The sequence below is a fragment of the Triticum aestivum genome, chromosome 5D (assembly GCF_018294505.1).
Source record: "Triticum aestivum cultivar Chinese Spring chromosome 5D, IWGSC CS RefSeq v2.1, whole genome shotgun sequence".
In the NCBI taxonomy this organism is placed as follows: domain Eukaryota; kingdom Viridiplantae; phylum Streptophyta; class Magnoliopsida; order Poales; family Poaceae; genus Triticum; species Triticum aestivum.
In genome coordinates, this window is record NC_057808.1 from 460,457,702 (window position 1) to 460,469,575 (window position 11,874).

Here is an 11,874-nt window from a genome sequence, read left to right on the forward strand (position 1 = left end):
TGAATAACATTCGAGTTAGCCTTTGGTTATCACGTGCTATCACCTTTGCTTCGTGATACTTTACAAAACCCGCAGTGAGATATATCGGTATCCTCTTGAGTCATTCTTATGCTCACTATACGGTCTCCTCGTTATCGATTTTGTCCTTTTCTTTCTCGTTGACATGTTCCGGCATCCCTGTGACCTAGTCAACTGTGTCTGGCCAGAAGGTGATGGATGCCGTCACACCAAGAGAGCCCTAAGAATATCTCTCCATCATCGAAGGAGCAAATCCGACGCTTGAGCTATCTAGGCCCTTGTCAAACTTTCTGATGAACCTGTAAGCTGTCATTATGATCACCATGTTACAGATGACGTTTTAGCAACCGCAAAGTCCATCGTACGGTAAGAAGTGACTACTATACTCTCATGGTCTAAGGAACTAAAGCATACGTCAACTCTCCGTGTTATAACGGTTGACTTGTGATGATTGTATCTCAAAGTACAACAGAAAAGTTTTGGTCAATTCAATATGGTTCTTCTTCCAACGTCATATTCTCAAAGTTATTTTAGGACTATCATTACACTTAAGGATATCCTAAGATCCAGAAAACATGATCACAAACAAGAGCTAGTCTTAGAGGTGAGACTAGGAATCGGGTTTTACTTTTATCATTCCACACGTGCATGAGTCTTTCACTGAATCGCATATTCCAGGATCATAGCAGTTATAGCATAGAATATAAACTCTTAATTATAAACATGGATATATAATAATACAATATTATTGCCTCTAGGGCATACTTCCAACACACACAACTTGGAAGCTCCTGGAAAACACGGTCCATCTAGGATTCCCCACAAACCCGAGTAAAACATTCGCAAAGGATATCGTGGGGAATCGACGAACACAAGTTTTGCTTTGGTGAATTAGTAGACCGGGATCTCATCTTGCTCTCCCTAAACGTATGGGTGAAATGGATGGCTGCTAGGGAGGGAGATCTTAAGCTTTGAAGCTTTAGAACAATGGCAGAAGGAGGAACGTGATTGTGGCCTAGGTAAGAAGAGGTCTATTTATAGGTTCCCCAAAATATGCCCATTATGATAGTCGAACACAAGTCAGACACTCTGTCCAGTGTCTGAGTCATGCCCGAGCATATACAAAGACTTTTGTATAAGGTCAGACGTTTTGACATAAGCCAGAATATTTAACCTATGTCCAGAGGGTAAAATATAAGTCAGACATCGGGTCAGACTATCCCACCTAGTGTTCGACCCTTGTCAGTAGCAAACAACAAGGTGGATTTGAGTTTCTTTCTCACATGTGATGTGGGTGGTATTTTGGCTTATCGTGTTTTGTTGATTCATAATCCTGCAACATATTTTTTCCAATGCTTTCTCATAAAAAATTTGTGTTCATCGATGTACTCGGTCTATATTAGTGGGCATATCGGGTCAGATATCGACCATATCAGTCGATATTTAGGTCTATAGCAGATGTTATGTATGAAAATGATATTTACAAAATGATATGTTTTGTTTATATCAGTAGAGACCCAAAACTGATATATCAACCTAGATTTAAAAGCTTGTGTTGGACAGTTGGTGGATATACTCCAACGAGTATCCGGTTGCCGTCGGTGCCCTTTGAGACCTCTCTGGTGGTGCCATAGGATCCCTCTCCCTCTGAGCCCTACGTGTCAGTGCTCTATGATGTCGCACGCTGGTAGCCCTCACCTCCACTACCTCCTCCTCTTCTTTAGTGACCTCACCCAAGCTTGGATACATCTCGCTTCCTAGGGTTCTTGTGCTATGGGGTGGTGGCTAGGGTAAATATGGTTGTGGTTGTGAACTGCTTGGGGAGGGGGGTTATATTAACAAAGGGTAGGCCGGGACATGGTGGGTTTTGTACATTTAGAGTAAAAAGCCCATTGTATGCCCCATTTGCCAATTTATGTGGCCATTCTAAGTAAACAAAGCATCAAGTTGTGATGACAACATCCATACATACCGATTAAACTCACACATCACAAGATCAGACTAAAACCCATCAAAAGATGATACATAGCAGTCTTAATTGATTACTCATAAATGATTTTAACCTAACACATGTAGTTCATAACTTAAGCAACCAATTCATAACTAAAGCAACCTAATCATTACAGATAACTTGGCAATTCTAACATCATAGCATAACTTAGCACTTCTAACATCATACCACCCCAAATATACACCCCTCAACATCAGGTTCATAGGCCAATTATTTATATAGGTCTAATATATTACTTAGCCACCAGATGTGATCTTCCTTCCTCCAGCAGAGACTTGATCTTCGGGAGCTTCTTCTTGCTCCCAAACCCTTCTTTCAGCTGGTCAGCAATGTCATACTCAAGCTATTTCTTCTCCTCTTTGATCAGATTCCTGTCCTCCTTGGTCTCACTCATGGCCTTCCTGGTGTTCTGGATGATATTTGCTTGAGATTAAAGGATGCACCTTTGCTCCTTGCCCAGCTTTAGTTTCCCTAACTGTACCTGCATCTTGGCATGTTGCTCTAGCTCTTACTTCTTAAAAAAATGCATCATCCATTTCCTTCTGGCTAGTGTACTGCATATCATGCCCTTGCCTACCATCTTGCCAACCATAGAGCTTGGCAACATCATCCACAAGCTGGTTTTATTGATTGTCGAGCTGATTATTCTCCTTCTTGAGCTTGACGATCTCTCTGTCATGAGCCTCCTTGTCAAACACCCTGTCAGCATTTTGCTCATGAACATGTCCCACAACCTAGTTAAGCACTTCTACAGTATGACATGCCAAGGCCCAGCAACCCACTCCACCACTCCACAGTTTACACCTCCCTGCAAAAGCAAAGTAGATAGTACAACACAATTTACCTCTGTACTATTTAAGAATTTATGACATAGATAACTAATTTACTACATTGATCACTACTTTTCTAACATCAAACAATAGTGCATACTAACAAACTACATACAGATTGGTGACCATTTCATGAGCTACTATTAACTGTAAAGCCGTAAACGGTACCTCAATTGGCAATTTGACAAACACAATACACATCGATGGCCATTTCATTAGCTAGTCACTAACCACTACCTCATTTTGCAATATTTAATTACTGCTAGGAATGGTCACTGACTAGCAATACAACAATGTATTGAGTATTGGTCAATGACCAATTAAGCAACAACAAACAAAGTATATTCTGCACTATGCACTAGTATCACTGCATCATCTATTGTATTGCTATTTCAGTTATATATGCTTCATAGGTTAAGTGAGTAGAGGTACACAAACAAAGCTAGATCTGAATTTTTTTTTTTGCACAAAAGCTTCATCTACCGCTAACTCACCTGCACAAAAGACCCAAGGAATCTCCTTCTAGTGTCAATTCAATCAAAGATAACATATTTGTTGGGCCTTTGCTGGCGCAGCATGCACTTGGGTGACGAATCTACAACATCACCACGAAAGATTGGCTTAGGAGTCGGGAATGGTGTCAAGGGGTCTCCTACAACCATTAGCACCAACACGAGTCAAAAAATCTTTCGAATCCGTGTCAAATATAGCTCAAATCAAAAAAAATCCCAAACTGTAGAACCCTAGCCCTAGGCGCAGAAAAGACTTACCCACATCTCCATGTCCATGCTGCAACCCATGTCTAGGTCGCCGTCCGTGCTATACTCCCCGTCCTTCCATGACGGCATGGCTCATTGGCGACGAGCAGTGAGGTTGGCAGCAACGTCAAGCTGAGCAGAGAGATAGGGAGATTGGACAGCCGAGGGGGGAGAGAGAGAGAGAGAGAGACGCATGCCCTTTTGACCGTGCAGGGTGACAGAATGCTCACCGGCGACGAGCACTGCGCTGATCAGCGACATGGACCTGAGTAGACGAATAGAGAGGAGAGTGAGCGACCAAGGAGAGTGGGCGACTCCGAGAGAGAGGGGCTCGGGCCCTTTTGACCTCCCAGGGTGACGACCGTTAATGGCCACGCCTGAGTGCTGACGCGTGGGCCCGATCTGTCATAAACCTGGTCAAAGCTTAGTGATTCGGTCACCGGTGCTTTTTGAAATAGAAAACCAAATTTGTGATAGTTTTCAGCGAATTTTAAAAAACATATAGTTTTTTGGAACCGTAACCTCAATACCGGTAGTTTTAAGCCATACAGCACTCCGCAAAATCGTCTCCAAAACCAACCCTTCTATCACAAAATCACAAATCATATATCCGGAATATGACTGCCAATACATTGATCCACCGCTCCACTGTATTATCAGTCCATCCGTCGTCGTCACAAGGAAACCTTTTCGAAAACCAAAAAAGAGTCTTTCCGCCGTCCGCGCATTCCGTGACACCGCTTGGTTTGGTTGGCTTCGCAGTGCAGCCCAACCCACGCACGCATCTGCCAGATGCGCTTGGCTGCGCGTGTCTGCCCGCCCCACCCACTATTCTATACTCCGAGCCATCGTCCAGCAGACAGACCAGCAGCGCGGAGTGGAGGTCCTCTCGCTGCCGGCGCCACTCCTCTCGCGGCGATGCAGGTTCCGGGAGACGTCGGCGGGGGTGGAGGGGAAGCCGGGGACATGCGGGGCCGGCACCGGATCCAGGCCGAGCTCAAGAAGCTCGAGCAAGAAGCGCGCTTCCTCGAGGTCCGCCCATGTCATCCTCGTTTCCATTGTTACCTTCTCTCTGAATATTGTTTCCGTTGTTAGCTTGTCTCCGATATACTTCTATAAGGGAAAAAGAGTGATTGCTTTCTTGAATCTTTAGGCCTTTTCTTTGACTTTGTTTCGAAAATTGTTGGGCTAAGAACGGCAATTCTCCTGAAGAAAAGCGGCACGCAAGCTTTTAGCTTTTCAGCCCCATGTTCTGAAGCATAGAAACTAGTTTGGGGTAGCAACTTCTTCGATCCCCATCCCTCACCATGCACCACGAAACCTTCGACATGGCAGACCTCCGAGGTTCTCGCGGGTCCATCTCTCTCGCCTGCATTACCTTGCGTCCCATGGGGTAGGGGGGTGGGCCGCCGGTGGTGGGGTGGGTGGGGGAGGGGGAGAAAGCGGTCAAAGGGCATATGTCCACATTCGGTGCCTCCTTGGTCGCGCACACCTGCTTCAGGATTTCTTGCGGCAAATATTCAGTTCCGTACTAGTAGTATTTCCTGGGCCTTTTCTCTGACATGCACAGATCTGTCCGGCTACATCCATCCCAGTTTCTCTGCTGAAGAAAACAAAACCGAATTTCTGCTGCGTCAAATGATTGTGCAGTGTACCACTGAGGAATTAACTAGTCGGAATGCACATGGGGTGAGGCGCGGCTGCTATGGCCTGAGGGGGACCTGGTGCATGGGGAGCCATGTTTTCTATAGTTCGCGCCAGTGCGTGATCCAATCGTTGGAAGTCATTGGAAGGAGAAATCGGTGCTGGATCAACGTGGTTACCCAAACACAAGATATGCCTTTTTATTCGCGGAACAGCTAAAACAAGTACTGTAGCAAAGCGTTTTCAGTTTGTATGCTCATTAGTTTTGGTGGCAAGCTGGTATGCGGCCCATAAACTAGGGAACTGCTTAACAAATGCTCATATTATTTTGGTAGTCCTTACAAGTTAAGACCAACTTGGATAGTTTTGGTTTATTTACCTTTGGTTATTATTCCGAAGTTGTACCACTCCCTCTTATCCAAAATAGGTGACGCGGTTTTGAGCTGGGGTTAGTTCAAAACTGCGGCACTTATTATGAATTGAGGTTAGTAGTATTTTTTACACCCTTTGTCAGTTTGCATAGAGAATGAACATTGGCAATCTGAAGATTTTCATGCTCTATGAACAACTAAAGAAACATTTTCTATCTGTATGTTATTTGGTTACGTACTTAAGTTCTAATCGATTATGTTTCTATACTGCGATCAATTTCTTTAATTACAAAACTATGCTCATTATTATAACTACAGCGTTTTGTACTTGCAATTTCAAGTTATAATTAATGATGAATTTTCTTTATCACTCCAAGTTCTCATTTATTGAAGTTCTTACAATCAGAGGCCAGATGAATATCATCATGAATAAAATTCATTTGTCTTATATATATATATGGTTCTGGATGATATAGATTCAAGGACCAGGGCCATGGCATTGCTAGATGGATGTTATGCTGTAAAATTATTTGTCATCTTTTGTTAAATCTATTGTATTTTCTTTTGCGAAGTATTGTTGCAAGTTCAAATTTGGAAAACGATATGAGTATTGAGTCTTGATTAAGATGGAGTAACATAGTTCTTATCTGGTGGTAAATTCTACTGTCGACGTCCTATTATAATATAGTTAAAAATAAAAATAATTAACATATTCAATCAGTTTGACGACATATCCAAATATTTATCTATTCTGGCGGGGAATTTTCTTACCGTTTTGAAAGGTCCAGAGAGAGACATGTAATTTCCTTTTTTACCTTTTCTATCAGCATCAGATCATTGGATTTATGAGAGACTGAGACTCAGATCATTGTATTATCAGCATCAGATCATTGGATCTATCAGCATCAGCATCAGACCATTTCTATCGACCTCTGTACTTTTGTACTGTTTAACTTATAGCTTACTTGAGTAGTCATCTACGTACCACCTAGTCAGTAAAACTAGCAAGGATTAATGAGAGACTGAGAGTTTACAAACTAGTAACTATAACTAATAATACTATTGAGCTCACTTGTTAGATCCCAAGGGTGTTAAGCAAGCTGTATTACCTATTTTGATGGCTAAGCACCAATGATTTTTCATTTTTGCTGAAGCTCAGGCTCATATGCTCCTTCATGCACAGTAAAACTGAAACAAATAGTAAAAAAACATTCCGAGGTTTTTTTTGACAATGAAAATGCACGTGTGTTCTAACTGCGTGTAAAAAACAAAATGCAGTGCTCAAGGAAGGGCAATGAACTCGTTGTTTTGTGGCGCTGCGTGGTTGTGTTCCAAAATAGCTTGGATAATGATGGACATGAACGAAAGCCATATTTATGTACAAATAAGTGAGAGCTCATGATGCTTCACTAGTAGCAAATTCATTTTGAACAGTACACTCAAACTTCTCCATTAGTGCCACATTTCAGGGATGCAAGCAGAGAATGCAAATTGCATAGCAGGGAAAAAACACACGTTTTAAAAATAAGTTCATTTGAAATTTCACAATAGAGATGCTACTGATGAGCTAGGTATCTGTCCTTGACACAATTATCTGTATATCTGGCACAATAGAATTTCTTGCAAGATATGGGTATTCCCTTCTCTGCCAAACTGCTGATATTCTCAATTGGACTTCATACAGGAGGAACTTGAAGAGCTAAATAAGATGGATAAGGTGTCAACAGCACTGCAAGAGTACGTGTCAGTAAAACCCCGATCAATTCACATTTTACCATATGGTGTTACTGCTTAAAAAGCACCCACAGTGTGTATAATTGGTGACTGGGGGCTGACTGCATTATTAACCTTTTGTTAGGTTTGTAGTAACAATTGAAAGCAAAGCAGACCCTCTACTTCCTGTGTAAGTAACCACAAAAATATCATATTAGTTTGTCTATAGGATTATCTGAACATTTTTGTCAACTCATAGTCTAATAATGACTTATTTTTTCTGTAACTGCAGAACTACTGGAGCTGCTTACCAGTCTTGGGACAGGTGGTTTGAAGGTCCGCAGGATCTGCGTAGATGCAAATGCTGGTTTTTGTGACAAAATGTCAAGAATGCAAGCAGCAGCGAGGACCGATTCATTTCCCATAGAGTTTCTTCACAATCTCTGTTGAAGGAGCGGTATGAGAAGGGTACTGTGGAACACGGAGGCAGCACTGAGGACTGACTTAAGACTTTGTTCTTCAATAAGTTCTTTCTGTCTACTGCATTCCTGTGCATTACATTATCTCTGGTGCTGGTGAAGTATGAGATCTTAGCTCAAGAATGTCGTCCTAGTCTGAGAAATTATATGAACTCTCTTGTTTTTCCACCTAGTTATCATGTTGTTGGATATTCTGAAATCAACGTCGAACAATGAAAATTGACGATTATTTCTCTTTCTGAACTGTGACAAAAAAAAAAAGCATGGATGTATGTTTGTTGCTGTGAATGGAACTTCTGCTATTTTGTGAGTCTGATTATCTGATTACAACATGAGGAACATGCAACCTTCCATTTGACATTTTTTTGAGGATTACCTACCATTTGACTTTGCCACTGGAGCCTGCCCAGACTTGAGTGAAAAGCCCAATCCTAATTTGGCCCAACCAAATACTGGTAAGCAAGCACAAGATAGGCCACAAGTGAGGAGGTGACCTTATCCGAAGAAAGCCATGGCAGTGGCGCACACAGTCACCACCTTCACAGCCAGAAAGAACCCGAGCAATTACCAGAGTACAGAGGATGGCAATGGCGCCAGTGCCATCGCCCGCAAGCGCTTCTTCCTCCACCACCTCCCATCTCCTCCCGTCCTCCCCATCCATCTCTGCCTTCCTTGCCTCACACCCGGCCCTCACCCTCCTCCACACGCAATGCGCCACCATGGCTCACCTCCGCCAGCTCCACGCCGCGCTCGTCAAGTCTGGCCTCGCCAAAGACCCCATCGCCGCCAGCCGCGCCGTCGCCTTCTGCGCCGGCGAAGGACGCGACGCTGCCTACGCCGCGCGCATCGTGAGGCACCACCCGAGGCCCAACTCCTTCATGTGGAACACCGTCATAAGGGCGCTGTCCGACGGGCCCGGCCCGGACGCGGCTGTGGCGCTGTTTGTCGACATGCTCCGGTCGCCCACGCCGCCGGAGCGGCGCACGTTCCCGTCTCTGTTCGCGGCATACGCGCGCCTCGGCCGCGCCGACGACGGCGCGGCGCTCCACGGCATGGTGCTCAAGCTCGGCCTCGCCGGCGACGCGTATACACGCAACTCCATGATCGCCATGTACGCGTCCTGCGGCCGAGCGGACGAGGCGCTGGCGCTCTTCGGGCAGTGCCAGGTGTTCGACATCGTGTCGTGCAACAGCGCGATCGTGGCGCTCTCGAGGGCAGGGCGCGTCGACGAGGCGCGGGCGGTGTTCGACGACATGCCGGCCAGGACCGTGGCGACGTGGAGCGCCATGGTGAGCGCGTACTCCCGCGCCGCGAGGTGCCAAGACGCCGTCGACCTCTTCTCCGCGATGCAGGTGGACGGCGTGGAGCCGAACGCCAACGTGCTCGTCAGCGTCCTCGGCTGCTGCGCCAGCCTCGGCGCGCTGGAGCAGGGCGCGTGGGTGCACGCGTACATAGACAAGCACGACGTGGCCATGAACGCGCTCGTGGTCACCGCCCTCGTGGACATGTACTGCAAGTGTGGCTCCATACACAAGGCTCGCCAGGTGTTCGACACCTCAAGATCGCAGGGCATGGCCAAGCTGTCGTCCTGGAACGCCATGATGCTTGGCCTGGCAGCGCATGGGCAATGCCAAGAAGCGCTCGCCTTGTTCTCCGAGCTGGAACCTTACGGTCTCAGACCGGACAAGGTCACCTTCATCGCGATGCTGATGGCTTACGGCCATTCCGGCATGGCCGACGAGGCGAAGGCTCTGTTCGCGTCAATGGGGAGGGAATACGGTGTTACACCGGGGATCGAACACTATGGCTGCCTTGTCGATGCGCTCGCCCGGGCGGGAAGGCTCCGGGAGGCGGAGGACACCATCCGCGCAATGCCGATGAAGCCAGACGCGGCCATTTGGGGCGCCCTGCTCTCCGGATGCCGCTTGCACGGCGACGCGGAGGCAGGGGCACGCGCGGCGAGGGGAGCCGTGGAATGCGACCCACAGGACAGCGGCGCGTACGTGCTCGCGGCGAGTGTGCTTGCACGCGACGGCGAGGTAGGCCGGGGCTTGGGTGTCAGGGGGAAGATGCGGGAGGAGGGAGTGGCCAAGGTGCCTGGGTGTAGCATGATCGAGGTGAATGGTGTCGTCCACGAGTTCGTGAGCTAGTGCAAGTGTTCAACAGTTCGAGGTACAATACATAGCAACAGCAAAATACAGACTTGTTATATGGAGATTCAGTTTGATGACACTCGACAGATTTTTCTCATGTTTGGGCTGTGGTTTCAGTTTCGTTCTTTTTTACTAATATATATGTACCCATGTGACATGTCAAATACTCCGGTTTTTCGAAATGTCGTCGATCGATTAAAAAAGATTCAGTTAATTGATGCAAAACGAGAAAAACCATTACAACATAGTCACATGTGGACTACTCACAAAGCATGAATCTCCATCACCACCCCACGTCCCCACGAGACGAGCAAACGCCTACAACCTCGGGCCCATGGATTACAACATGGCAAAATAATCACCATCAAAACACATCAACAAATACATCACATACGACAACCCAAAAAGAAGAGAACAATCCATCAAGCAGTCACACACGACTTGCCCACTCTTCTTGCTTTTGCTCAAGAGTGACTTCTGGGGAAGTTTAAATTTTGATGAGATCGTTTTGTTACCAAAGGCTAAGGTGGTATTACGTGTCCACCAAATACATGTGGATCTATCTACGTAATGTAAGTTTCAAATTTTCATTAAGGTAAGTACAAATAGGCTCAATGCGGTGGTTGACTATGTGCTCTGTCCGTCTCAACGATAGTTATGCAAGAGAGAAACATTTTTTGTGGAGTAGTATCCTACATGAAACCATATATGAGATTCACCGGAAAAGAATAAGTGCGATGATATTTAAGATAAACTTTGTAAAACCTTATGAAAAAGTCAAATGGACGTTTATTCAATGGGCCTTAAGAATGAAAGACTTATCTAAAAAATGGTGTGCCTGTGTTGATAATTTAAAAGTTGGCTATGGTGTAGCTATAAAAGTTAACGACGATGTTGACCATTACTTGCAAATGAAAAATGGATTACTGGTAAAGGATGGAATTATTTTTCCATTGTTATCATTTTATCTGTATATTGTCACAGTTATTTATGCTTTCAATGCGCGGGATTCTTTCCTTGTATATGATGACATAAATAGGGCCTCCTTTCTTCCACTCGTTAATAAAGTCTTCGAGGTTCAAAGGCACACCGCCATCCCCAAATAGGAAGAACTTCCATCGGCATGGCGCTCTATTCAGTGTAACTGATGACTCAAGATAAGTTGGAGACTTGTTCAGATTTCTTGTAAAGCTATTCACAACTAAATTCAGGTTTTCCTGGATTCCATGAGGGTGGCCCATTGTCCCCTATATTATTTAACATATGGTAGATATGTTGGAAATTCTAATTGAGTGCTTGTCGAGTGGGAGTGGTTTCACCTTATTTTGTGTCGCATATACCATATTTTGGGGGCATATTTGCCTATATACCTGCGCACCGAAGGCCATACCTAGGCGACTGACTTCCCAGAACTTGCCACCCCTGGTTCTCCGAGATGGAGTCGTACAACTACCAAAGTTGAGGAGTCAACACCGCGCGAAGCAATAAGGTCAAGATGGAGGAATAAGGCAACGGACCTACACCCTTATATAAAGGCGTTCAGTGCGAAGCCGGAGGAGAAACGCATTCGACATCTCCTCAAGCCCTGGACTATCTTTACAATAGATCTGGACTAGACATCTTTTCTATATCGTCCACCAAAGAACCCGACGAGTTGATATCCAACTTAGCGAACCACATTGTGTTCCTAGATTGTATTATCCTCTAAGACACTCCCATACAAGTAGGAGTGGGGTTGTCACCTGTCATCGCGGGGAGGGGGGTAAAATCCATGGCATCTGTTTGTCCGATGACCTGAACCACCAAAAAATCTACTTGCAATTACCATGTTCCTGGTACTTTGTGAAACACCCTTGACAGATGGCGCCGATCGTGGAGATCTCGCTTTGCCAGATTG

At 45.4% G+C, this 11,874-nt stretch overlaps 2 protein-coding genes across 2 annotated transcripts; both read left to right on the forward strand.

Annotated features, from left to right (window-relative positions):
• The first annotated feature begins 4,358 nt into the window (after positions 1-4,358).
• Positions 4,359-8,140, forward strand: LOC123125514 (guanine nucleotide-binding protein subunit gamma 1). The gene is made up of 4 exons (XM_044545991.1): positions 4,359-4,649; positions 7,317-7,369; positions 7,491-7,535; positions 7,638-8,140. Exons 1-4 carry the CDS (start codon positions 4,410-4,412, stop codon positions 7,720-7,722), a joined length of 423 nt encoding a protein of 140 aa, XP_044401926.1. The 5' UTR covers positions 4,359-4,409; the 3' UTR covers positions 7,723-8,140.
• A 195-nt stretch (positions 8,141-8,335) lies between these two features.
• Positions 8,336-10,039, forward strand: LOC123125515 (pentatricopeptide repeat-containing protein At2g42920, chloroplastic). The gene has a single exon (XM_044545992.1). It carries the CDS (start codon positions 8,406-8,408, stop codon positions 9,972-9,974), a length of 1,569 nt encoding a protein of 522 aa, XP_044401927.1. The 5' UTR covers positions 8,336-8,405; the 3' UTR covers positions 9,975-10,039.
• Positions 10,040-11,874: the final 1,835 nt, after the last annotated feature.

Excerpts from the sequence above, each read along its gene's own strand:
- LOC123125514 (XM_044545991.1), top strand. The coding sequence starts at position 4,410 with ATGCGCTTGGCTGCGCGTGTCTGCCCGCCCCACCCACTATTCTATACT. Across the intron at positions 4,650-7,316 it reads AAGAAGCGCGCTTCCTCGAG|GAGGAACTTGAAGAGCTAAA; the intron begins GTCCGCCCATGT and ends GACTTCATACAG. Across the intron at positions 7,536-7,637 it reads GCAGACCCTCTACTTCCTGT|AACTACTGGAGCTGCTTACC; the intron begins GTAAGTAACCAC and ends CTGTAACTGCAG.
- LOC123125515 (XM_044545992.1), top strand. The coding sequence starts at position 8,406 with ATGGCAATGGCGCCAGTGCCATCGCCCGCAAGCGCTTCTTCCTCCACC.